Raw genomic sequence first — 27500 nt, 5'->3', positions numbered from 1 at the left:
GTGAATTACTCCGTGGAGCTCCTGCTGAACAGTTATTGTTTTGGTTGTCAGAGAAAAGACAGGACCCTCGTTACGTCACAGGTGACCATGCGCGATACAGAGGAGAGGTGAGAAGACCAGGAGCTCCTTTTCCTCCTGATGATTATTCTACAGAGTTTGACATCATTTATTAGCAATATTTTTTTTTTTGCATTACTGAACTCCTCAATGCTCTCAGCTGTGTGTTGTGATCATCATCTCCCACCCTGGCCTCGGATTGTTGCAGAAATTGTTAATGATGTCATTTCAAATATGACAAAACATGATCACTGATTCATTAAAAAAAGAGCATCAAATTCTAGGAATGATAATAATGTGTACAATCTCTCGTTTATGTCTCACTGTATAATGAAAAAATAAACCCTGGAACAGAAAGATCTTCTGACTTCCAGGCTCGCGCTGTAATCTCGTCCCTAGACAGCGAGATGTCAGGGATTGCTTTCGGATTAATGCTCCTTAAGCAGGAGGAGCACAGGACTGTGCTGACTGCAGAGGAGACGAGGATCATCTGGTGCTATTCTCAGCTTCCGAATGACAGATAGACATCAGACCAGATGCAGTCTTTGCTCATAGGTGACTCACAGAAGCGTCATGTTTTTCATTCTTTATTTGAAAACTCTACTGGGAATGTGTGATGTTTGTAGCTTCAGGCAGATAGATGTCTTGAAACCCAGAACCTTGGGTTATAGACAGACAGACAGACAGACAGACAGACAGACAGACAGACAGATAGACAGATAGGTGTCTTAATGGACCACAATATCATTCGAGACTTTTATGTGTCTGGTCTCTTCCAACAGGTGCGAGAGGGTTGGCGTTTTTTTTTCTCCTTCTTCCTGTCACTTTCTCACAACACGGGTTGCTCAAAGATCTCGCGTCCGAGGTTGACATGTTTTCCTGCGTGCGTTCCACTGCATGTGTGCGTTCAATTTTTCCCGTCTCCAGTCTGATTTACTCTGTAATGTCCAAGTGATGTATCTTAAAGCATGTTCGGAAATTCTACAGAAGTACAGAAGATGTACCTGTGTATTGCAGATACAACTCCATAGCAAAGAGACATTAAAATATGATTGTACATTTTAATTTTTTTCCAACAAAATGGAAGAGCCGTTATTTAACAGGATTTGAGCCTTTTGACACCTATGTGAGACGTTCCTTCGCATTTTGGAGAGAGACGTGTTCTGACGCCGGTCATAACAGATGGTTCACATTTCCATCCTGTTCCTTCACACAGAGCACATTCTGAGTTTTTCACACAGGCGTGTGACTTGGCCTGATGCCTGAGCTCTGTAAATCAAGGGTTCAGCGCTCCTGTCTGTCCTGCGTCTCCCAAGATTTCTGAGATCAGGGTTCTGCATTAGGAGGACGCGTTTGTTCAATGCAGGGGATATGAGTATGGTAAAAACACAGTTAGAGAAGGACGTTGGCGACCCATTTTCCTGGAAGACTCTTTGGGCTTCCTGTTTTGGAGTTGAACCTTTCCTGGCTGTCTGTCAAGCCCGTTCTCTTTCTTTCTTGTGTACATGGCATCGCTGCACACACAATGAAGAGTCCTCGGTTTGCATTCGATCCGGTCAGTAAAGCAGAAACGCTTTAATGCCGGTGAGTTTGCATGACCTCACCTCTGCGTTTGATTCTCTTCCTGCCTACTGATAAAACGCGTCTCCCCTGATGAAAACATCTCAGAACATCTCGGAATCTTATTCTACCCGATATCTCTCCTGCCGCTTCACTTCCTGCTGTACAGTGCGCATAGGATAGGAGCTGAGAGTTCTATCGTAACAAGGCCGTGCGAAATTGTTGAGCCTGAGGGAAGGCGGGAGTCGGAATGTCAGAGGGTGAGGAGTGTTGGCTTTCAAAACAAGCTGGCATTTCAGTCGCAGCCACACGCAGCTCTATAATAGGCAACATGGAAAAACGGTGCAAATGAGGTGCTCGAATCTCATCGTGGCTTCTTGTGACAAAACCTTTTTGAACGTTTTATTTTTTTTTCTCCTTGCATTACCCGGCGAGACGAGAATCACTAAACAAACACTGAGGCAATTAGAAGGTTTTGAGAGATCAGCTGATGCTCCATGGTGTAATGGGTTTGTTTTCCACCTCACCAGTTTCTTCTCTTCTCCATGCCCACGGGGTCGCCTTGGCCACCCGTTGCCGGGTACACACATTCGGCTCCTCCCTTTTCGTTCCTCCAAAACAAACACCAAACGACAAAGCGTCAGGTTGATCTGTAATGGGTTTGGTTTTCTCACAAGCTCTTGAGTGGTGGTGGTGGTCTGTGACAAGCATCTGGTGGAAAAGAAAGTGGAAGCTATTTTGCTTCAGCCTGAACAAACCGAGTTGAGCTGAAACCCAAACCACCATGGCAGCATGCTATTCCGAGACCTGTTTACACATCACGCACCTGCGCTTGTTTGTGTGTCTCGACCCAACCTCGGCTCTCAATTCCTCTGAGCACCTGAGCACGAGGTGAGAGTTAAACCTCCCGCTGCGGACCGGATTAAACCTCTCTGTGTTGAGAATGAACTTTCTGTAGCGCCACTTCCTGCCGTTCTTCCTGTTTCCTACATGACTCGGTTTCTCGATTTCTAGCCAAAATGTCTGACTTCCAGTTATTTCAGCTCACTCTGTCGGACTGTGCATGTAACTTGTTCAGAGGGCATCGGAGCGATTGATCAAGCGAAGAGTAAGCGATTCTAATAAAAAAAGGCGAACTGGGAGGAATTTTAGGGACTGTAAAAACTCGGAATTCGAGCAGGATACGTGAAGGTCAGGTTGCTGTTCTGGGTCTGTACAGGCTCTGCAAGAACGATTGCAGATATTTATACATTTAGTTTCGATTTCATGCTCTGGATCGACCATGAAGCATGTTAGTTCCTTCTAGCGCTAGCGTTAGAGCAGCTGTAATCGGTAGTTTCCATACCAGCCTTTCTTTCTTTCTTTCTTTCTTTCTGAATGTAAGATTAAAACAAATGAGTTACTGAATAAACAGCATGGCTCCTCAGTAAGGGGATTCTCCAGTAATGTAAATCATCACGTCCATGAGCCAAGAAGAGCAACGTAAAGCAAAAGAAAAGAGTTTGAATCCCAAAAAACACAGCCGGCCATGATCGGGAGCTGAGAAGTACAAATGTCTTCCCTGATTATCGATCGAGCGATCGTGCTCGCTCATAACCAATTAATCAACTAATGGTTTTTAAAATGGATACTACATAAAAAACAAACACCCTATGCACTGAAATTTATTTAAAATAAATAAATGTACTGAATTGTGAAAATGTGCTAAATGAAAAAAAAAATCTATTAATTATAAATACATATTGAGGAAAATAAACAGACATATATTTGAACTAAAACAACAAAGACGCGCTCCAAATAAATAAAAATACTTGCATCCAGAATAAAGAAATAAGACGCTTCAAATAAACAGCACAAAGTCAGCATCAAGTCAGCGATTCGCCTCTAGAGGCCGCTCTCATCCTGTATAATGCAACCCGGAAAAACTATCCGTGTGGATTTTTTGCCGATAGTTCCAGACCGATTAAACGGCGAACCCGATGAATCGGTCGAGGCATGGCATTCATCTTTTGATGTGAATGTGGAAGAGGGCAGATAGCGCTCTGTCTGTGATAGAAAATGAAAAGATTGCTCCGTGTGTCTAGGAGGAAGCACTTACCTTATTGTAGACATGATAATATACAGTAAACAATGAATGAACACCTCCTGACCAATCAGAATTTTCAGAATCTGAAGAATTGTTTTCATTAACACTGTTATTATACTGTGTGGGCAAAAGTTTGTGGACACCTGCCAATCATGTCCATATGATTAATGAACATCAAATAACAGTTTGTTTTTGACTTTGCACTCTTCTAAAAAACTTTTCACTAGATTTTGTGATTAATATTGGGTGTTCAAGTCAGAAGAACATTTATGCGAAGGAATCACTTGGGCAACAGGTGTCCACAAACTTTTTGGTCTGAGAGTGTATCTAAAGTATTAAAGCAAAATCATCCTGTGTGATTTCTCCAGTGCTTCTCTAGTGGCCTCAAGACTGCACTGCTCCAGGCAGCAGGCTCCAGGGCCTCTGTGGTGCTCCTGATGCCCCTCACCCACTAACGAAGATCCCGAGTGGGCGAGGGACCGGAAGGGATCTCCCTCTCAGCGCAACTCTTCACAAAGTAAAACACACACACACAATAGAGACAATACATCAAGCATCCTGAGCTCTTCCAGTCTTAAACTCCTTCATTGTTCATATATAGAAAGTGTGTGTTTCTGTAAATAAGTTTGGAACATTCCAACTCTCACTAAGCAACATAGGTGTCTGGAAGAGTCCATGTTCAGGAGGGGGATTTTTGACAATCAGCATGTCCTGAACTGACTTGAGTATTAATTACTAAACACACGTGTGTGTCTGGTTTGGCTTTATACAATCACTTCTGTACATTAATGCATGTATTTGAGTTTACATAGATATCAATACTTAGTGTTGTTCCACAAAAAAAAAGAACGCTTCACACCCGCGTCGTTTCCTGCCCGGCGTCGATTAACTTTCCGGCTCTTTGAAACTTGTCGAGGACGGCGGCGTTGCACGACTGCAAAAAAATGCGGCATCTTTTTCACACACGGCCCACACTGTGACGTGAAAATGCGAATTTATACGTTTTTAAAAAAAACAACGTTTTGTTGACTTAAAACGGCGCCTCAGTGTGGACGGAAGACCAAAACGGATAGAAAAATCTCCGTTTTTTAAACAAAAATTTATTAGCTACTTGATTGGAGAACCTCATTTTACTCCTGTCTGGTCATCCGAGTGACCGCAAAACTTCTCCCAGCTCTGCACACACGCCTTAACCATGTTCAGGGGATTGCACATGCTTTGCAGATTTGTGTGTGTGTGAGAGACCGTCACGTGTGTGTATTAATACACGGTTGTAGGTCAGACATGTGACTGGGCTGGGGTGATCAGAGGAACAGGCTCATAGTGCTCATATACACCTGTGACTGACACTTGCACACACACGCGCACACGCACACACACACGCACACACACGCACACACACACACTCCAGTAAAAGGGTCTTTCATTTAATCATATATATATGCTGACAAGTTTAATCCAAAGAAAAGCCTCTTCTAGCAGTACTGTGTGTGTGTGTGTGTGTGTGTGTGTGTGTGTGTGTGTGTGTGTGTGTGTGTGTGTGTGTACGAAATTGCTGTAGATTGAAGTAAAAAGATGCTCTCACAGTGACAGTGTAGGTTTACGGTTTTGTTCTGCCCGTTTAGGACGAAAGGTTGACAGTGACCCGGTCGGGTGCGGTGACTGGATCCCCGTCGATCCTTCACTTCCAGTACAAGCTGAACGAGCGCCGTTTCTCCTGCTGGGACACGGTGCTGGCAACCAACTGCCTTTATCTGGAGATCCCACACGGAGTTCTGCCAGAGGGAAGCAAAGAGGGGTACGGACGAACACACTTACACCAACACACTCGAGCTGTTTTAACCCCTTTATAGGATGGGTATTAAAATCATTCGTAGGAGGTGGTATCAAAACGTTTCGTTTTGTAACAGATGGCAGCACAAGGCTGCGTGCACAGTCACGGGGACAACCGACCTTCATAAGTCAGGGTGCCAATTTACGGTATTCTGACCACGTCAGGTTTCATCACAGACAGCGATTCAGAACAAAGAGCGAAATTGCGCGAAAAACTGAGACATCAAAGAGACGTTTGACATGTGTTTACGCAAGAGCGTTAGAACATCACTGGAAGACGACAAGAGATCGGGAAAACCATCGACGAGCTTAGCCCCCGAAAACGTCAAAACTATTAGGCAACTTGTGCATGATGATCGTAGGAGAACGATCCACGCTGTGTCGTACGGAACAGTCTGGGCGATCCTTACATGCGATTTCAACATGCACCGTGTTGCTGCCACGTTTGTTCCCAGTAGAATTGACGCTGTGGCCCCTGGGGATGAATTCTTGAGACGCGATTGACGAAAAAAAGACGACGAGCATGCACTTGGTCGAGCTGCGGACCTGCCTCAGCCTTTTTTTGGGTCATGGAGATGATGTGTGCTTCCACTGTGAAGACTGCCATAAAGGATGGTTCGTCCATGGCAAACTGACGGACTTCTCCTGGGTCGTCCTTCATGTCAAAGATTATTACCCATGAAATTCCTGAGATGAAGCAACAGTCTTCACAGTGGAAGAGCCCATCGTCCCCAGAAATGGCGACGCAGGTACGCAGCTCGACCAAGTGCGTGTTCATCGTCTTTTTTCGACATAGGGCCACAGCGTGAATTCTACTACCGTTTTTTTGGTGTCTAAGGGAGGACATCGGGCGAAAGAGACAGCTAGAACAGAGTAAAACTTTTTGATACCACCTCACGGAGTAGGTCTAATGTTTAAATTTTGTTCCTTCATCACGGTCTGTAACGGTCTCAGGAAGTGTCTGCTTGTTTTTGAGGGTTGAAATATACAGGGGAGACTAAGTGCCATGTGCTCCAGGAATCAGCTGAGCTCTCTGAGTCACACAGCTTCGAACGTTCTTGCTGACTAGGTCATGATTAGGGTCCAGCAGTGATCCATTGTTCACAATCACCTTTAGTGCTCCTGTGCAGCTGATGAAGCTCAGATCGGTTAGCGAGGGGCCGAATTAAAAACTCTGCAGCAGCTGCATGTGCATTATGTAAGAGGGGGGATTATGTAAAAGCTGCCGGTGCGTCATCCATGTGCTCCCCTTCCAGGCTCACCAGTCTGCTGGAGTTTGCAGAGGAGACTCTGAAAGTCGGCTACGTGTTCCTGTGGTTCGACAAAACCAGAGAGGATCGAAGTAAGACTAGTTGAAATCTTCTTGCGTGTTTTCGACTCAATTGTCGTGCCACGTGATCCTAACCGTTTTTGTGTTCTTGCAGTGTTCATAACCAGGACCTTCCACTACATGGGATTCGAGGTCGTGAAACCCGATCACGCTCTGGTGCAGACCCGGCCCGATCTCTTCTTCATGGTCTACTCTATGGACAGCAGCAGCTCTGATGAAGAATGAGCGCTTCGTGCTGTGGCCACAGGCCCAACCGATCCCAGCTAGACCTCGCTCTTTTTCCTCCATGTCCACAAAATTGCCTCCTTAACCCCGTTTTCAGCAGTAGAAATGGGGGCTGAACGGAAGTGGGAACGGAGACCGGATCCTACAGATTGGTTGACATCCCAGTTCGTGGGTTCTACAAGCAACGTACAGAGTATATTCCTTATATGTGCTTTAGACAGGATGTAGTTACGAGGGAAATCGTACAAGGGAAAGACTTCGCTTAATAGATGGAGGGTCATACTGCAGTACGGGAAAAATAACTTTTCTTTTTTCCGATTTCTCACTCATCTGTTGGTCACCATTTCTTTTTTCGAGTAGATCTCACACAACAATCGAGTTTCAAACTCGCCCCCTGCGTATTCCAGCAGTCATAAGACATCCTAAAAATTTGTGTTTAATAATCCGTAATATTGCTTGAAGCTCTCCGCAGTAAATTATTTATTCATCAATGGTGCTCCATAAAAGTGAGGGGGAAAATGCGGTTCTGAGGCTATGATGCTACAACCATTTTAGGAATTAGGCCGAGTTGAGACGTGATTCAAAACGCACGTGAGTCTACCGGCTGTAGATTTTATTCTGCTCAAGTCTTAAGATATTTATTTTTTTGCAAAATAAACCCGGATCTTAAGATGTGTGCACGCGAACGTACGTCGCACCACAGAATACTTTCTTTTTAAGCTAACCCCCCCCCTTCCCCCAGCCCCCTCTAAAGTTTGCACGTTTTTCTTACCTTTAATACAAGTAGCCGCGTTACTCGGGCACGAATGTTAAACAGTAGACAAGGCCTAATCACATTCCCCGCAGCTGGAGCTCTCTGACCGCTCCGATCTTCTGACCCGCACACGCTCAAGTCGGACCTGCGGACGCCGAGAGCAAGTGCTCGGGCTCCATCTCTGGGATTCTGCACGTGTATATACTTATCTTACATTCATAGAGTTCATTGTAAGCCATGACAATAAGCTGTTATATTAAAAAAAAAAAAAGAAAAAAGTTTGTCTGCATCGATTGATTCAATTGTGTTTCTAGTTTGTTTACGGTTTAAACAACCTTTGACAATCCATCCATATACCCAGACTCCTTTCTTTTTTTTTTATAAATTGTAAATTGTGACCTCGTTCGCTTTATAAACGTTTCTTTCTATTACAAAACACAATTTTGCTCATTTTCCGCTCACCGTGTTTTTAAAACAGGAGATTATGATAAAAGCACGAGGCTGCTGTGGAAAGCGAGGGGACACGCTGCTGCCTCTCATCTCCTGGCAAGGAGACCACATGGACATTGAATCAGATCACACACACACACACACACATACACGCACACAGAGCTGTGGTTCCCTCCAAGCCTGGGCCTCTGATCTTGCTATTTTAGAAGCGCTGGACAAGCACCTGTGCCGAATGCTTTCCATTTCAAATGCTTAACCTTTTGATTCTGGCGTGTGCGTGACCTGGTTACCAGGTGGAGAGGAGGCCTGGTCTGGTCTGGTCTGGTCAGGTCTGGTCTGACCGGCTGCTGTTCTAATGGAGTCCTGTTTAACTCCAGCACTTACGCCAGTTACTTCATGCTGAACTCGCGTTGCCGGGTTACTGTGCAAACGTCTGCGTTTCTAGGACATTGTGTGTGTGCGCAGCATCTGATCTTTAAATTTTCATCGGATTTGGACTGTGAAGGTCACATGCTTCTCAGGAACATCTTCGATTACAGAGAGAGAGAGAGACAGTAAGAATCAGTGTCTAATCCTCACTCAATCTGTGTTCCGAATAAAACCACTCAACCTTCACTGATCCGATTTCTCCTTTCTAACGTGAGATTACTCACTGGCAGTGGTGAACTAATGTAAGTCGAATGTCTGTACTTTCCAAAGTATTTCATATTTATGAGGATAAAAACGTAACCGGTGAAACACAAGTTTCCAATCAGGGTCACCAATCAGGGTCGACTTCACGCTCTGTTTTACACGTGTTCTGATTGCCGCTTGTTGCATCTACTGATCACCAACATACAGTTCAGCATCAGTTCAACATCAAGCAGAACATGTATAGAAAAATAAATGATGAAAAAACTCCAGACTCGAACACACGTGACCTTAAGCGATTTTTTTTTTCAGTAGGTTCAGAAGGTTGTGTTCATGATAATTATAATAGAAATCAATCAGTGTTTGAGTCATTAATATCATTCTATTAAAAGATCAGTGTGCTGAGAGTCACATTCGAGGCTTTTCACATTAAGTTGATTGAGTAAAGGAAAATTATAGCCGTAATAAAGGATAGTATTTTGGATACTTAAGACGGGCTGCTCAGAGTGGGTTCACTTGGGGTTTTCAACAAGAAACGGGTCTGATATGGTAATTTGTGGTCAATTGAGGTAATTATAGCAAACTAAACCCATATAAGGGCCTTTGTGGTCAATTCTATACCATACATGGTAATTTGTGGTAAACTATGGTCATTATGGTCAATTATACACTATATATGAGAATTTGGAGGAGGAGTTTATTTATGCAAATGAGCCCGATTTTGCTTTCCAAAAATTATTCCTTACAAACGTGTTCTGCACATGACGTTCTGTTACCTACTAATCCCAGATGTCACACGCTGCTTTTAGATTATTATATTAAATCTTTTACGTGTTTTCCTTTTAGCGACCTCGCGACACTAAGGGCAGCCATGACGCATACAAACACTGATTACCGTGTTGTGTTTATTAAAGAAAAAAAAGAAGAAGAAAAAGCAGACATACAGACGAGACTGAGTGGAGCACTACAATATCAAACCCCTGTTGTTGTTTTTTTTTTTTTTAGAATAAAAGAAGTGCCGGGTTCTTATTTATCTTTCTCTTTCTGTTCCTTCTCTTTCTTGTCTTTCTCCGCCTTGGCCTCCTCCGCTTCGTGCTTCTTGATCAACTCTTCCACCTCTTTCTGTTTGAGGACTTTGATTCTGGTCTTGCCGTTCTCTCGTGTCAGTGTGGCGATCTCGACTGGAAAAACACAACAAAGGGGGAGGTGTGGAATGAGGGGGAGATCAACACGGAGGCGAGAATAAACGAGTGGTTTACACCCGGGACACTGCGACACCTCTGGGGTTCAGACTCGGCTATGCATAATGAATTCTCAGGCATCTCGATGAACTAGTCTAGGGTGTCTGTGTATTTTCCATTCCACTGTTTCATGTGCGCACACACACACACACACACACACACACACCTTTCTCTGCAGAGAGCTTGCTGACGTCCATGGTCTTGTTGAGCACTTTAACAGCGAGAGCGAGAGCTGCAGACAGAGTCATCTCTCCTTCTTTAAAGTCCTGCTTCAGCATCGACACAGCAGCCTACAACACACACACACACACACACACACACACACACACACACACACTTGTATTAGTTTATTTATATAATAAAACTGCTTTCAGGATCAGTCATGTTTTTTTGGGTCCACTGTTAGGACAGAATGTTCCTGAACACACTGACCGGCATCGCTGGTGCTCACGCGCCCCCTACTGGCCAACAGTTATGAAGTCAGCATTCACATACATACATACATACATACATACATATATATATATACATACACAGTGAGGAAAATAAGTATTTGAACACCCTGCTATTTTGCAAGTTCTCCCACTGGAGGGGTCTGAAATTGTCATCGTAGGTGCATGTCCACTGTGAGAGACATAATCTAAAAAAAAAATCCAGAAATCACAATGTATGATTTTTAAACTATTTATTTGTATGATACAGCTGCAAATAAGTATTTGAACACCTGAGTAACTCAATGTTAATATTTGGTACAGTAGCATTTGTTTGCAATTACAGAGGTCAAACGTTTCCTGTAGTTTTTCACCAGGTTTGCACACACTGCAGGAGGATTTTGGCCCTCCTCCACACAGATCTTCTCTAGATCAGTCAGGTTTCTGGCCTGTCGCTGAGAAACACGGAGTTTGAGCTCCTTCCAAAGATTCTCTATTGGGTTTAGGTCTGGAGACTGGCTAGGCCATGCCAGAACCTTGATATGCTTCTTACAGAGCCACTCCTTGGTTATCCTGGCTGTGTGCTTGGTCATTGTCATGTTGGAAGACCCAGCCTCGACCCATCTTCAATGCTCTAACTGAGGGAAGGAGGTTGTTCCCAAAATCTCACAATACATGGCCCCTGTCATCCTCTCCTTAATACAGTGCAGTCGCCCTGTCCCATGTGCAGAAAAACACCCCAAAGCATGATGCTACCACCCCATGCTTCACAGTAGGGATGGTGTTCTTGGGATGGTACTCATCATTCTTCTTCCTCCAAACACGTTTAGTGGAATTATGACCCAAAAGTTCTATTTTGGTCTCATCTGACCACATGACTTTCTCCCATGACTCCTCTGGATCATCCAAATGGTCATTGGCAAACTTAAGGCGTGCCTGGACATGTGCTGGTTTAAGCAGGGGAACCTTCCGTGCCATGCATGATTTCAAACCATGACGTCTTAGTGTATTACCAACAGTAACCTTGGAAGCGGTGGTCCCAGCTCTTTTCAGGTCATTGACCAGCTCCTCCCGTGTAGTTCTGGGCTGATTTCTCACCTTCCTTAGGATCATTGAGACCCCACGGTGAGATCTTGCATGGAGCCCCAGTCCGAGGAGATTGACAGTCATGTTTAGCTTCTTCCATTTTCTAATGATTGCTCCAACAGTGGACCTTTTTCACCAAGCTGCTTGGCAATTTCCCGTAGCCCTTTCCAGCCTTGTGGAGGTGTACAATTTTGTCTCTAGTGTCTTTGGACAGCTCTTTGGTCTTAGCCATGTTAGTAGTTGGATTCTTACTGATTGTATGGGGTGGACAGGTGTCTTTATGCAGCTAACGACCTCAAACAGGTGCATCTAATTTAGGATAATAAATGTAGTGGAGGTGGACATTTTAAAGGCAGACTACCAGGTCTTTGAGGGTCAGAATTCTAGCTGATAGACAGGTGTTCAAATACTTATTTGCAGCTGTATCATACAAATAAATAGTTTAAAAATCATATATTGTGATTTCTGGATTTTTTTTTTTAGATTATGTCTCTCACAGTGGACATGCACCTACGATGACAATTTCAGACCCTCCATGATTTCTAAGTGGGAGAACTTGCAAAATAGCAGTGTTCAAATACTTATTTTCCTCACTGTATATATATATATATATATATATATATATATATATATATATATAGCTTTCAACGAACATATTTTTTAACGTGCGTGAATAAATCCGTCACCCCTGTAACAGATTTCAGTTTCCGTGATCCGTCACTGATACAGAAGCGTCTCGGTGGCAGGGATTTTAATAGTGAACAATGTCTGGGAGGTTCTGTAAGGGTATATTCTGTTCTAAATTTATGCTGTACAAATATACAAATCTGGGAGGCAATGCATCATTTTAAAGAATTGCAGGAACAGCCACAAGATCGAAAATGTGCTTCTACTGTTTTATTTATCCACATACACTTTACTGCCAAAAGTGAGGAGGTGAGGAGGTTCCTGGGGTGCAGTCAGAGATCCAATTCATCCCAAAGGTGTTTGATAGGGTTGGAGCTCTATAGTAGAAGATCTTCCACTTCAACCCATGGAAATAAGATCTTCATGGCGCTGGCTTTTGTGCACAGAGGGATCGTCATGCTGGAACAGGTTTGGGTGTAAGTGAACAGGAAATGTCATGCCCCTGCATGCAAAGACGTGGGGGAAAGAACCACTGGGAAAGTCAGGTGTCCCAATACTTTAGTTCATATACTGTATATATATATATATATATATATATATATATATATATATATATATATAAATTTTAACTCAACACCCATCCAATGAGTTTCAATGAGATCTGAAGTGAAAAGAGGGAATCAGAATTCTCACTAATGATGCAGATGGAGAATGGATGAATTTATAATCTAGCAGTTTGCCGTGTGTGTATGTGGGTACACGTTTACGGCTTCTCCACCCTTCCCTGTTTAACGATATTTCCCAAAACACACGTGCAGACTTATCCTGTAAACGTCTGCTGTTCCTGTCTACACCACGCCGCCATGCAGTGTATAGAGCTGCAGTGTACGGAGCTGCAGTGTACGGAGCTGTAGTGTGCGGAGCTGCAGTGTAAAGAGGTGCAGTGTAAAGAGGTGCAGTGTAAAGAGGTGCAGTGTACAGAGCTGTAGTGTGCGGAGCTGCAGCGTATAGAGGTGCAGTGTATAGAGGTGCAGTGTATAGAGATGCAGTGTATAGAGATGCAGAGTATAGAGATGCAGAGTATAGAGATGCAGAGTATAGAGATGCAGTGTATAGATGTGCAGTGTATAGATGTGCAGTGTATAGAGCTGCACTCACTGCGCTGTTGTTGCCGATGCAGGTCGCCTTCCAGCCTCCGTAGTTCCCACTGGGGTCGCTCTGGTACAGCTGAAAGCCGTAGTGTTTATCCCAGCCCATGTACAGCAGAGACACACCAAATGGCCTTTTCCCTACAAACACAAACACAGCAGCAGCGTTCAGTCCTCGAGCTTTCCTCTAGAGTAACGCTTGGCCTGAAGAGGAACGTGGGGTGATACCTCCAAACTGTGTATAGGCTTGCTTGATGTCACACAGAGCTGTAACCAGCTGTTCACAAGGGATGGGCTCCTGGTACTGCAGGAGATACCTACACACACACAATGTTCGCGTTGTGAATCACGATCACTCGTCCCTCATACCCTTGAAAATAAATTTCTCATGATGTTTTGTCTTACCTCTGAGCGATTAGCCGGAGTTCGTTAGTGAGGACGTTGGCATCGGACGTGATTCCCGCTACGCTGCATGCCATGTCTCTGTAGCATGGGGGAGAAAAAACATGCATCAAGCATGACGTCATCTCTACACCATATCCAGAACGCATGTGCAGGCAAGACTTTTTGTTTAGGAATATTATTAGCATGTTCTTAACTTCAAAACGCACATATTATTTTACAAATAATTTCTCTTTGGAACTGAACAGGATTTCTCTCTCTTTTTGTATATCTGGAATGGTCTATGCAGGAATTTTCCACTCTGCGATGTCATTAAACACTTTGTGTGAAGCCCTGCCCCCTTTCGGGTGAACAAAGCATGTGTTTGATTGGTTACTGTGCAGTAAAATGCCAGTGTTTGATATGGCGCACGCTTACACAACTAACCACATTATAGGAAACTCAATTCTGTTCTCATTGGCTCTTATGGGCATTTCTGAAGTCCTTGTGCAGTGAGAGGAAGTTTCAGTCTAATATTTATCAGGGATAGAACTGCACTCTGAAACAGCTTAAACTGACAGAATAGAACATACTCGAGACATTCCGAATGGTCACCTGACAGGACTGAGGGATTGATAGAAAGGAAACACAAAAAGACATGCACACGTTATGTCTTAACTTACTCATTAAGTTTATAGATCTTCTCTGAAAAAAACACTTCATCCAGCAGCTTGTGGATGTTCCTCCGCTCGGCTGCCAGTAACACACCGTCGTTGGCTAAGATCCCTAAACAGGTCCCGGCATGGCCGATAGCCTCCATAGCATACTCCACCTGATACAGACGCCCTGTTAAAGGCAGAAGATACGAGCAGGTCAACCATCAACTTCTGTTTATATTCAAAACCCTGATGATGAGTGACGATTAAACATAATAAAACACTGTAGGAGAAGGTATGTCCAAACCTTTGACTTGTACTGTGTGTGTGTGTATATATATATATATATATATATATATATATATATATATATATATATATATATATATATAAATGATACTGACCTTCAGGGGAAAAGATGGTGGTTCTCGAATCATATCTCCGAGACTACACACACACACACACACACACACACACACACACACACACTATTAGTTGATATACAGTCAGAGAAGGAAAATTATTCTTTTTTATTTGGCCAGTAAACAACAAATAATTCAGACCTGATACTCACCATTGTGACTTCTTTTTATAAAAAACCTGCAAAAAAACAGACAATCAGAAGCTGTTGTATGAGAGGGAATAAGAATCAAGAAATCAGGAGGGTCAGGAGAAATCAGAGGGAAACAGGGAATCAGGGGCAATAGAAGGAAACCTGGCAAATCAAAAGGAAGCAGAATGAAATGGAAAATCAGAAAAAACAAAGGGGAACCAGTGGAAAATCGGATGGAATCAGAGGGATTTAGAAGGAAACCGGGGAATCAGAGAGGAATCGGATGGAATTGGATGGGAATCAGATGGAACCAATCAGAGGGGAGTCAGATGGGAATCAGAGAGTCAGATGGAATCAGAGAGTCAGATGGAATCAGAGAGTCAGATGGGAATCAGAGGGGAGTCAGATGGGAATCAGAGGGGAGTCAGATGGGAATCAGAGGGGAGTCAGATGGGAATCAGAGGGGAGTCAGATGGAAATCAGAGGAGAATAATTTTTTTAATTCAATTCATTTTTATTTGTATAGCGCTTTTAACAATGAACATTGTCTCAAAGCAGCTTTACACAGATAGAGGGGAGTCAGATGGGAATCAGAGGGGAGTCAGGTGGGAATCAGAGATGAGTCAGAGGGGAATCAGATGGGAGTCAGATGGAATCAGAGTGATTTAAAAGAAACAGGGGATTCAGAGGGGAATGGGGTGGAACCAGGGGGGAAATCAGATGGAATCAGAGTGATTTAGAAGGAAACGGGGGGAAACAGAAACAGAAAGTAACTCGGCTAGCTAATGAGTTAGCATTTGTAACCGTAAACAGAATTACTATCTAGCGAGAGAACACTGCTAAATAAAACCCAGTGCGCGATCAGCTCAGTTGCTTCTAACGCACATGTAATCTAATGCCGGGGTTCGGACGGGAAGACTGGAGGAGAGTCAGTGAGAGAAACGGAAGCTAACAGTGAGCATGAAGCAGCAACTTTTACTTCATCCGCCAGGCACGAGGCGGATATATATATACACATTCCGCGCGCGCTCTCATACACACACAGCGCTAAACTGCTGCCAGCTTCACATTTATCTGTATTTATTTGGTGTAGAAATAATTTTTATATATTTTTTTTATAATAAACCTGAGTGAGTTACCTGACGGAGCGCTGTGTTGTTCTCGCCGGAGACACTTCCTGTCCTCTCTAGACCGGCGCTAAAGCTGCACATTACAGCTGTAACTCTCACACGCACAGCTCACAGCGCCATCCAGCGGTCGGAGGTTGAACTACAGGCATTTTGTATGTAACTACATGTTACATACAAAACCCCTGAAGAGAAGACCTGGAATTTAAACTAAACTGATTTGTATTGTAATCATTTCAGGACAATGAAATACTTTTCTTCGCATATCCAGGTACATTGGTATCATACCCCAAATAAAAAAGAAAAAATCCTGGGACTAAGCAAAGAGCCAAACATGGTCAACATTTAACAACAGCAAGACAGGAGATCAAATCTTCTCCTTCTTCTTCTTCCAGCTGCTCTTGTTAAGGTTCGCCACAGCAGATCATCCGTCTACACACGACCCTGTTCTCTACATCTGCCTCTTTCAAACCAACCACCTGCATGTCTTCCCTCATTTCATCCATTAACCTTCTTCTTGGCCTTCCTTCTTTTCTTTCATTCTCAACATTCTTCTACTGATATATACTCATATATATTTATTCACAACTGAATTCCATTTTTCTTGTACTTTTTTTTTTTTTTTTACAGTGGCAGAAACCTAAAATTAGTGAATTGTGCATCAGATCAACCAACGATCGACTCGTTCTCTAAAACAGGTCAAATTGCATACAGGCAGCGTATAGACAGATCGAAGTCAAGCTCATGGTCAAGATCCAGCAATAAGAATAAGGATGCGTGCTGGAAGGGTAAGGAGGCAAAATAGAAGAAGAAGAAGCAGAGGGCAGAAACTTTTCCGATGAAATTAGAGCCACTATTGTGAACCATGTTGTCATTAAAGGCCTCACAATGGCTGAGGCGGGGCAGACGGTACAGCCAAATATTTGTAGATCAACCGTGTCTTGAACAATTCAAACATTTTGTATTGAGAACAGGGATGTGATCCACCAGTGTGGACTGTGCTGTTATACTGTATACACATTCTGTAACACACAAACACGTGTGTATGTCTATATTACATTAATGTATTTTTTCCACTTCAAGATTCGCTCATAGGGGTGGCAGAGGAGAAGCTCACAGCCCAAGTTGCTTAAAGTCCAGTGTTTCATTTCTGCTGGTGTTGGTCCGCGGTGTTTTTTGAAAACCAAAGTCACCGCACCCGTTTACCAAGAAATTTTAGAGCACTTCATGCTTCCTTCTGCTGACCAGCTTTATGGAGATGCTGATTTCATTTTTTCGGCAGGATTTGGCTCATGCTCACACTGCCAAAAGCACAAAGGTTGGTTTAACACTGAGCATTTAACACTCAGACAGCTAAGAAAGTGTATTAGTGCTAGTGACTGGTCATTTCTCAACGATTCTTTCATTCTAAACAAGTCTTCAATGTGGCTCCTAAGAGATAAACACACACACACACATATATATATAGAGAGAGAGAGAGAGAGAGAGAGAGAGAGAGAGTCAAAGTTGGTGTAGTGTTGATTTGTTTGTTTATAAAAAAAATTGTTTAATTTCTCATCAAAGGTACAAAAAAGATCAAAGTCACTAAAATGATCTGAGATTCTAATAAAAAACTAGTCAAAATATAAAAACTATAAAGCCTGCAAATAACCACAGTGATCCAATTAATCTGATTTCCTTTTTGCATTTGGGAGAAGAAAAAGCAACACCGTCATTCTTGATAATGTTTATTAAAAATGATTTACAACAGCAAAACTCAACAATTCTTTTTGTGTTCCATCTTTCCCACAATTGTCTCTAATAATCAGGTGTGGCTGCATACTGTCATCTACAAACGCTGCAAAACCTGTAGGAACAGCGCTACATCCGTAACTGCTCGACGCGGTTATTTCAGTCGAACACGTCTGGTGTACGGTTTTAGATGCATAAAAAAAAAAAAAAGATTTCAAGGCAGATATTTTTTTTTACATTATTAAAAGGGGAAGACAAAATGATAGCTTTAATTCTGGTTTGGCAAAATAAGCATCACCATCACACCACCATCATCATCATCGTCAGCAATCTGGGACTCGAGATGGCTTTGTTCATAAAAGGAGCAGTTATTATCAGAACTGTCCTGGATGTGATTGGATTTTTGGCTCCTCAGAACATTCGAATAAAGAGTGTAGACGAAGTTTATTGGTGCACTCGAAGCTTGATTTTCCCAAATTCGTAAGCTCTATTTGAAAAGAAAACAAAAAACTTAGTTGTCTGGAACCAGGACTTGTATACAGAAGTCCAAAGACGCGTGCATTAGAATATTTGTTTCTTTTTCGTGATCGTGACTTAATTTTGTTGTGAAAAAAATTAAGGCGCGATCACGAGAAAACTTTTTTTCCATTTTATTATTTTCGACATTAATTTTCTTGTGATCTCGACATTCCGGCTGTTCTCGTTATCACAGCCGTTTTCCCACTGGTCCTCATGTTATAGTACTTACGAATCAGGAATGAATGTGTGTCGCTAGGTGTGATTCCGAACGTGGAATTACGAGTTGAACGAAAGCTTTGTTGGCTTAGTTTTTATAAGTTTGGTTTTCTGTTCTGTGATTGAACTCGAACGGTTAATAAGTGCCTTCTCCTGTAATGCACCACTGAAGGAACAGTAATGATCCTAGATTTATTTCAGTCATTACATCCAGGATCCTTCAGTGACCCGAAATAACAAACCGATGATTTGGATGGGATCGAAAAGAAATATGTAATATGCCTTTTTTGTGTGTGAGTGCTTGACGTCGTACGCTTAAACTATCGTCTGTTTAAAAAAAACCCGCTAGAATCTCAGTGTAATGGCCTGCAAGCGCTAAAGCACCAACGTGTGTGTGTGTGTGTGTGTGTGGACACTGGACATTATGTAGTTGTGTGAGAGCCTAGCACCAGTCCCCCACGCCCCCTTCCCAAACAACGTGTGCTTAGCAGGAACTGCGGACATGCACCAGCTTTCGCATCTCTGTGGGACGGCAGGATTGACAACAAAACAGCGCAGCTATTGTTAAGTGCAAGAAAGAAAGGAAACGAAAAGATGTAGATCCTCCAGGAGACTTAAGGAAAAGTGAAACAGCAGAAAACAGGCACGGCAGAATCTGAGGTATTAAAAAAAAAAAAGTGTCATCAGAAGCCGTTGCCGGGACGACGCCGGCCCTTTGAAAAAGCTGAGGATCTGCAGGTGAAGGTGACTGGAGATCTGCAGTCTGAACTCAAACGTTCTCCAGAGACGGACCGCGTGGATCATCTGAGAAAAAGGCGTTACTTCAGCGTACTGCGAGCCACGTATTTCAGAACCCCTCCGTGTCTGTAGAAGGCCACATCCATCTCGTTCTCGAAGAGAGTTACCACACTGAAGCTCTTCCCAGCGCTGGTCTGAAACACAAACCGAATGGTTCAGAATGTCAGCATGGTGACACAGAAAAATTAGACGAATTGACGGCGAATCTGATCATCATTTCGATGCTGTGACGAATGGACATTCGGTGATGGTCTGGTTCCTCTCAGGGTTTCTTAAATATAGCATCTCAGGGAGTTTTGCTTTGGCACAGTTGCCACTGTCTCGCTCATTAGGAAGAAACAATTACAAGGAACAAACTTATAGGCACTGAACTAAGCAGCAGCTCTGAGTGTAAATTCAAACTCACTAATGAATGGATAAAAGGAGGATATTTAACAAAGCCGATCATGTACAGGTACAGTAGTCTTACGCCGGAGACGCAGTCTGATGACACCATGAAACATGAAAATATTAAGTTGCAAAAAAAAAAAAAAAAAAAAAAAAAAATATTTATTGATATAAGACGGAATCACCCATGAAGCTTCTCACTGTGGTTAAAGAAAAGACGTGTTATTTGAGTTTCCTGTAACTTAAGCTAGAAGATCTTTTGGAAGATTACCTGCACGGTCAGCTCCTGTTGAGGAGTGATCTGCTCCGGGATGGGGATCGAGAATCGCTCTTTTCCACTGAGCCCCAGGCTTTTAGCACTCTGGCCAGGGAGGAACTGCAGAGGAGCGATGCCCATTCCTACCAGGTGGTTCTTGTGCATCCTTTCGAAACTCTCGGCGATCACCGCTCGCACCCCCTGCAATCGCAGACAGGAAACTGTTTAATAATTACAAAGATAAACCTGTGTGTGTGTGTGTGTGTGTGTAGCAGCTGCGAGATGCACCAGTAGGTAAGGTCCTTTAGCTGCCCAGTCTCGAGAGTTGCCCGAGCCGTAATCCTTCCCTGCCAGGATGATGAGCGGAATGCCTTCTCTCTGGTAGCGCTCCGCCGCCTCGAACACGTCCAGCTAATGCCCAGACCAAACACAAAGTTACGGCATGTTATCATGGTCAAAATAATCCTGAAATAACGATTGGGTGTGAACAGAATAAAAAAATAATCTAATAAAAATGGAAAATTGTCTCGTGCACATTTGAGAATCCGTCATTCTGAAACACAATTCAACTCTACACTATACGGACAAAAGTATTGGGACACTCGGCTTTTCCAGCCATATGTGATTCTTCCCCAAACTGTTGACCACAAAGTTGGAGGCACACAATTCTAACTGGGTGCAGGAGCATGAAATTTTCCCTAGGAGACCCAAACCTGTTACTGCAAGACAATGCTCAAAAGCCAGCTCCATGAAGATCTGCTTTCAAATAGTTAGAGTGGAAGATCTCCTGCTTTAGAGCTCCAACCCTATTGGGATGAAGTTTTCATGCTGACTGCACCCCCTCACCCCCGTCAAAACCTGACTTTACTAACACGCTTGTAGTCTTGCGTGAAGGCGTGCTGAGGCTCACCGTCTGTCCCGAAGGCACGTGCACGGTTTTGGGGCCGGGTTTGCCGACGAGAAGGTTCAGGAGTTTGATGCTGGCGAAAGTCCCTCTAGTCATCACAGCATCGTTCCCTCTCCGTGCGCCGTACGAGTTGAATTCGCGAGGGGTCAGGCTGGGAGACGCGTCCAAAAAGGGTATTATTACGGTCAGAAAACACGAGAAAAAAAACAAATATAAAAAATTCAACTCGACTGGCTAATCTACGAAAGTCCTAAGAGGTCCTAATTCGTAAAAATTTTTCTTTCATGTTTTTCTCTGTATTCAGCGTTAGAGCGTGTTCTAGATGCGGCATCGTTTGTGTGCCCGCTGCTACAAAACTTTATTTTTATTATGTGAGATGCAACGAGGATGCTGCCTCGAGAACACGCTCTTGAGTTAAGCAGAAAACAAGAAAGAAACACATTATAATGCATGGCCTCTTAGGACGTCTGTACTAACATTAACATTATCCTGCTCATGGAACAGCCTCAATGCAACATTAGCTGGAAAATACAGTCTAATCATTTACCAATAATGTGACTAATGACAAACATGGAACCAAAAAAAGCTCTAAATGTAAATGCTGGTGTCTGTGTGTAAATGTGGATTACCGTTTGCTCTGTAGGTACTTGGCGGCAGAGCTGACCCGAGCGATGCTCCCTGCAGGAGAGATGTGGTCAGTGGTGACTTTGTCTCCCAGGAACAGAAGAACGTGAGCATTCTCGATGGACCCGGGAGGACAAAGGTCTTTAGACTGAGGAAAAAAAAAAACAGAGAGACACGGGGGACACGTTCAGGACCGAGGTCGTGCTCGGGCGCTTGGCTCATGTCGGAACGGAACGATGAAAGTGACTCACGAGTTTGTTGAAGAACGGAGGACAGCGAATATACGTGGACTTGGGATCCCACGGGAACAACACAGCGTCCGGAGCGTCCAACTTGTTCCAAAACGTGCTCTCTTTCTATAAATAAAATAAAAAAAAAAAAAAAAAAAGAATGAAGATTTACAGATGTGGTATATTGCATTGATCACAAACTTGCAGCATTAACGAGGTCAAATTCTGTTTTGTATTTATTTTCATTTGAGGTTTCAGTGGAATTAGTCTTCTGCGCTGCATCCAGGTCCCTGTTTAAAAGTGAGTAAAGAAGTAATAGTGATCATGGACACTGCTTTATACAAAAGGTCATTCAATTCTATTGTGTAGAACTCCTTTAACTGTATACAGGAAAGTCCCAGCATTACGGTTCCACTTCAATCTTACGATGATAGCGATGCGACAAAACCCGTAAACATATTTTGACACGGCAAGCAAGCTCCGCCCTCCACTCACCATCCATGTGTCCGCTGCCACATACTTATATACTGTAGAGTTTATAGATTACAGTAGGGCTGAGTGTTATAGCAAAAAATACAGAATATTTCAGAATGTTATGAATGTCATAGTCAACTTAAAACACAATTACAATACACTACTGAAGTCACATTCCCTTTATTAGTCATTTGCAAAACCATCTGGTTTCTTGGATTGTTGTATTTTTAGTGGGCGTGTCAAATCAAGTAGTCAACATAGTGTAAATAAATGCAAGAAAAAAAAAATCCTGTAGTTAAATCTCTTTGCGGAAGCTATTCTTGGCATATATTCTTTGGCATTAGAAAACGATACCGCTAATGTCGTCTGGCATTTTGAAAATTGGACGAGTGTTTGCTCTAAACTTTGAGAGGTTCTTCCCATTCAGCCTGGTGACTTTGTCGCAGATGCTGGAACAAATTGCTGCTTCTGGTTGTAACAGACTTTTGGTATATTTCCGTTAGACTTTTGTGAATCAGGAGCGCCATCATGTGGCGGAGGAGATTGTCTCTTAATTATTCTGCCTTTGTTGCAATGACTTGCAATGAATTCTAATGAATTGAAAAAAAATTTAATTAAACCCCACCCCTACAGTAGTGTAAATCGCTCTGTCTCTCTAAGTCTGTTATGTTCTGTAATGCATTAAATGATAAATTACAGTACACTACCCCGTACTGATCACCATCCTTTAAGACTCCTGGGTAGGCTAGGAAAAGACTCGACTTGGCATATTTTCAAGTTACGACGAGGTAATCAGATCTCTACATCTCCATTGTAACTCGGGGATGAGTTATTTATTATTAGTAATTTATTATTAATGAGTGAGCAAGTGACACACTGGCAAGGAAGAACTCCCTCAGATGGTTTTGAGAAAGAAACCTGGAAAGGAACCAGACAGGTAAAAGAACCCGTCCTCATCTGGGAGACGCCAACATTAAAAAAAAAACGTAACGGTTTTACACACGGTTGTAGAGTCCATGTCAATTTGAACCATTAAAGCAAAAAAACAACCCGAATCACTAAAAACCTCAAGTAAACGTTTCAAAAGATTCACTTAATTGTCAATATAATATCATTTGAAGAAGGTACAAGTATTCATAGTGAACCGTTTCATTACAGGGCTTTAGGTACATGTGCAATGCAATCCTTTTTATGTGTTAATCTCCAACAAGGATCTCCTCCAAGACCATCTAAATAAAAGAAACCCATCTAGAACCCACAACAGCACCGGTGTTCACCTGCATTCTGCTCCTGAGCTCTGTGAATATCGAGGCGATGACCTTGTGCTCCTCAATGTCCTGCACCTCTTCTTTAGTTGGCCACACGTCCTTCAGGAACACCTTCTTACCTTCACTGTTCACACCTACGTACACAAGTACAGCACAACAACGTGAACGTCAAAGTCGAGACGCGTATCTCGGTGCACGTCGGCAGAACGTGGGCCTTACCGAGCGGCTCGTTCTCGAAATCGATTCCGACCGTCCCCGCGATGGCGTATGCCACCACCAGAGGGGGTGAGGCTAGGTAGTTGGCTCGGACGCAGTCGCAGAGACGGCCTTCAAAATGCCGGTTCCCAGACAACACACCGCAGGCGATCAGATCCCCCTGACGAGCAGACAGTGACACGTTGCTGTAAAAACGTTACACGCTGACACACGATACACGCAGATAGTAATGATCTCATACCTGTTTGATAGCGTCTACTACACATTCCGGTAAAGGTGCCGTGTTTCCTACGCAGGTGGCACACCCATAACCGATCACCTCAAACCTGAAACAATCAAATATACAGCAATAAAAAAAGCAGTAGTGAAGACCGGAAGGTTGCGAGTTCAAATCTTAACTCTTAACTGTATTATAATATGAGAACAAGTCGCCCTGGAGAAGGGCGTCGGCCAAACGGCACATTAACGCAAATCTCCCACATACCATTAATCATCGATGAAAAAGTTCCAGGAGGTACAAATACCAACACTGCTTTAGACTCCTAACTCGCTGTCCACTTTATTAGAACCATGTGTAAGCGGTTTTATTTATTTTGTACCATTCTGTCTGTGTGAGCAAATTCGGAATTCTCAAACCCACCAATCTGGCAACCCACAACCCTTCCATGTGGAAAGATGTGAAGGCTCTAACTCAAGCTCGTGACGTGTATCTGGATGGGTTATGGATTGTGCTGCCGTCATGTGATTTGCTGACTAAAAGACTGCATGAAAGGTATGTGTGTGTGTGTGTGTGTGTGTGTGTGTGTGTGTGTGTGTGTGTGTGTGTGTACCCAAGCTGGCTGAGGTAAGGCAGCACTCCACTGGCATTGAGGTAGTGTGTAACCATGCCACTTCCTGGAGCGAGGCTGGTCCTGATGTATGGTTTCACACAAAGACCAGCCTCCACTGCTTTCTTTGCTAAGAGACCTGCAAACACAAGACATTATTACTGTGACTCTTCTCACGAAACACCACAAACACACACACACACACACACACACACACACACACACACACACATTTGTTTGAGCATTTACTCTCCTAAAGACCTCCAGTTCCTTACACACCTACAGTGAAATAGGCGCAAAGATTTCACAATAAAATGTGTTTTTTTTTTACCTGTTTTTCCTTCTTTCATTTCTCATATAGAAATAATTTCTTAGTGGATTTAAGAATCTTAAATTCTCTGTTCCACAGTGAACATGAGTGTTTTATTTGCCATACTATCAAATTTAGCATTGGTATCATGATATTTCTTGTAGCTATCGTATCGTACAAGTCAAAATTTTGGTATTGTGACAACAATAGCTGTACCCTGGTGTTACCGTTACTCCTTAAATTTGTTGTGTTAGCAGATAAGTTCCCTCACCTGCAGTGAGCATGACCGAAGGGTTGCAGTTGTTGGTGCAGCTGATGACGGCAGCGATGACGACCGAACCGTGAGAAAGCGAGTATTCGGTGCCGGCGTGCAGAAACGGAACCGCGGTGTTCTGCTTTTCCTTCGGGATGTGGAAGCCTTTAAAACCAACCTGCTCAGAAGCAACAGAAGACAACAGTTCTAGACCCAGAGAGGCTGTCATGTTTACACACCTCAGATCAATACAGGCTGATTTCATGCAGAGACTCGCCTTTTCATTGAGGCAGTTAAGGAAATCGTCCTTCATGCAGGTGACTGAAACTCGGTCCTGTGGTCGTTTGGGTCCACTGACGTACGGGACGATGGAACTCAGGTTTATTTCGATCACCTGGACAGAAGCGCATACAATAAAATAGGAAAGATTTCAGTGAACGCAAGAATATGTTAATAAAGTCTGGTTATTTACCTAAATCCTTCAAACTCTTGGTTATCAACCACCTAACTAAGAAACCTGAACTTGACCCATGTCAGCTGTCCATCTACAGGCCAATATCAAAACTCCCCTTTATCTCCAAGATTCTAGAAAAGGTTGGAGCACAGCATTTCTGCGCACAACTACTTAGGAAAAACATTTATGAAACGTTTTACAGCACAGAGACGGCGTTGGTTAAAGTGGTAAATGACCCTTAACTGGCCTCTGATCAGGATTGTGTCTCTTCAATTGTGTTACTTGACCTTAGTGCAGCTTTTGACACCACTGATCATACTATCCTGCTTGCTAGAATAGAAAATGGTGAGTTCTCCACACTTTCTGAGGTAAGTTCGGTGTTCCGCAAGGATCTGTCTTAGGCCCACTGCTTGTCTCTTTATATGTGCTGCCTCTGGGTGAAACTATATATAAACATGGTATTCTGGGTGTTGGAGTAAGTGCAGAAATAAGCTTCAGTTAGTTCAGAATGCAGCAGCAAGAGTCCTTATTACCGTAATTTCCGGACTATAAAGCGCACCCTTATATAAGCCGCTTAAATATTTACAAATATTTTTAACATAAATAAGCTGCACCTGTGTATAAGCCTGTCTACACTGAAACTAATTAACTTTACACAGGCTTTAACAAAAGACAGTGTCTGTTACACGGTGTAACGGGTGAAATATGTTGTGGCTCCTTTAAGAGCAGAACGGTATTTTGGGAACAGCACATCACTGCATTTTCCGGTATTACTGCGTGTGTGTGTGTGAGACTGAGGATTATGTGCTTATTATTTCTGATGCTCATTTCTAAGTTTCTTTGACTAAATAGAATTTCATTGGTCCAATGTTATGTCGCTTAGTTTTTTGGCTTGAAGTTTGTGAAACCGGGAAAAACCCAGAAAAAAATCCATAAATTAGCTGCTGCTTTGTTTAAGCCGCGGGTTTAAAACGTTGGAAAAAAAGGGGCTTATAGTCCGAAAAAATGCGGTAGATCTAGAAAATATGATCATATCAGCCCTGTTTTAATCATCTACACTGCTCCTAATTACATCTCACACTGATTATAAAATACTACTACTGACGATAAAGCACTTAACGCCTCACGCCGCAGTATCTGAGTGAACTTCTGTACCAGTATGATCCTTTACGCCTACTTAGATTAAAAGGTGCAGGCTATTTGTTGGTACCTCCAATAATGAAGACTCCAGCAGTTTCTCTTTTAAGTTCTTCTCAGTTATGGGACAACCTTTAATCAGTGTTCAAGTTAAAGCTAAAACAATTATTTAGTCTTTTATCAGTAGATTTTTCTTAAGTCTTAGATGTTTCCTTCTGAGGAACCAGTTTTCCTGTCCTTCCTCGCCTGCCTGTCTCCATCTTCTGCTTTTCCTTCGGGATGTGGAAGCCTTTAAAACCAACCTGCTCAGAAGCAACAGAAGACAACAGTTCTAGACCCAGAGAGGCTGTCATGTTTACACCTCAGATCAATACAGGCTGATTTCATGCAGAGACTCGCCTTTTCATTGAGGCAGTTAAGGAAATCGTCCTTCATGCAGGTGACTGAAACTCGGTCCTGTGGTCGTTTGGGTCCACTGACGACGGGACGATGGAACTCAGGTTTATTTCGATCACCTGGACAGAAGCGCATACAATAAAATAGGAAAGATTTCAGTGAACGCAAGAATATGTTAATAAAGTCTGGTTATTTACCTAAATCCTTCAAACTCTTGGTTATCAACCACCTAACTAAGAAACCTGAACTTGACCCATGTCAGCTGTCCATCTACAGGCCAATATCAAAACTCCCTTTATCTCCAAGATTCTAGAAAGGTTGG

At 43.0% G+C, this 27500-nt stretch overlaps 3 protein-coding genes across 4 annotated transcripts in view; 1 reads left to right on the top strand and 2 right to left on the bottom strand.

Moving 5' to 3' along the window:
- The window catches only part of oaz2a (ornithine decarboxylase antizyme 2a), an 8373-nt gene extending 163 nt beyond the window's left edge, over positions 1 to 8210 (top strand). Inside the window, 6 exon segments of the mRNA XM_046859904.1 lie at positions 1 to 107; positions 4072 to 4138; positions 4140 to 4220; positions 5329 to 5501; positions 6793 to 6878; positions 6961 to 8210. The exon segment at positions 1 to 107 is cut by the window's left edge and continues 163 nt beyond it. Of these exon segments, the coding sequence (XP_046715860.1) occupies positions 1 to 107; positions 4072 to 4138; positions 4140 to 4220; positions 5329 to 5501; positions 6793 to 6878; positions 6961 to 7091 (645 nt within the window). The 3' untranslated portion in view covers positions 7092 to 8210.
- A 1606-nt stretch (positions 8211 to 9816) lies between these two features.
- Positions 9817 to 16299, bottom strand: psma4 (proteasome 20S subunit alpha 4). Its single transcript, XM_046858558.1, has 9 exons — positions 16188 to 16299; positions 15070 to 15095; positions 14900 to 14942; positions 14523 to 14685; positions 13864 to 13941; positions 13687 to 13775; positions 13469 to 13599; positions 10333 to 10456; positions 9817 to 10106 (listed from the first exon to the last, which is right to left on the bottom strand). Exons 2-9 carry the CDS (start codon positions 15070 to 15072, stop codon positions 9952 to 9954), a joined length of 786 nt encoding a protein of 261 aa, XP_046714514.1. The 5' UTR covers positions 15073 to 15095; positions 16188 to 16299; the 3' UTR covers positions 9817 to 9951.
- Positions 16300 to 17889: 1590 nt separating this feature from the next.
- The window catches only part of ireb2 (iron-responsive element binding protein 2), a 28053-nt gene continuing 18442 nt past the window's right edge, over positions 17890 to 27500 (bottom strand). For both annotated transcript variants that reach the window (XM_046859192.1, XM_046859191.1), the window contains exons 11-22: positions 25469 to 25585; positions 25210 to 25369; positions 24632 to 24767; positions 24043 to 24127; positions 23805 to 23961; positions 23595 to 23719; positions 21865 to 21969; positions 21619 to 21761; positions 20993 to 21140; positions 20371 to 20493; positions 20098 to 20283; positions 17890 to 19573 (exon numbers count right to left, since the gene is read on the bottom strand). In XM_046859192.1, the coding sequence (XP_046715148.1) occupies positions 19460 to 19573; positions 20098 to 20283; positions 20371 to 20493; positions 20993 to 21140; positions 21619 to 21761; positions 21865 to 21969; positions 23595 to 23719; positions 23805 to 23961; positions 24043 to 24127; positions 24632 to 24767; positions 25210 to 25369; positions 25469 to 25585 (1599 nt within the window). In that variant the 3' untranslated portion in view covers positions 17890 to 19459. The remainder of the gene's footprint in view (positions 19574 to 20097; positions 20284 to 20370; positions 20494 to 20992; positions 21141 to 21618; positions 21762 to 21864; positions 21970 to 23594; positions 23720 to 23804; positions 23962 to 24042; positions 24128 to 24631; positions 24768 to 25209; positions 25370 to 25468; positions 25586 to 27500) is intronic.

This window comes from Silurus meridionalis, chromosome 10 (genome assembly GCF_014805685.1).
Source record: "Silurus meridionalis isolate SWU-2019-XX chromosome 10, ASM1480568v1, whole genome shotgun sequence".
In the NCBI taxonomy this organism is placed as follows: domain Eukaryota; kingdom Metazoa; phylum Chordata; class Actinopteri; order Siluriformes; family Siluridae; genus Silurus; species Silurus meridionalis.
The sequence above is the reverse complement of the archived record's forward strand: the minus strand, read 5'-3'. Positions and strand labels throughout refer to the sequence as shown.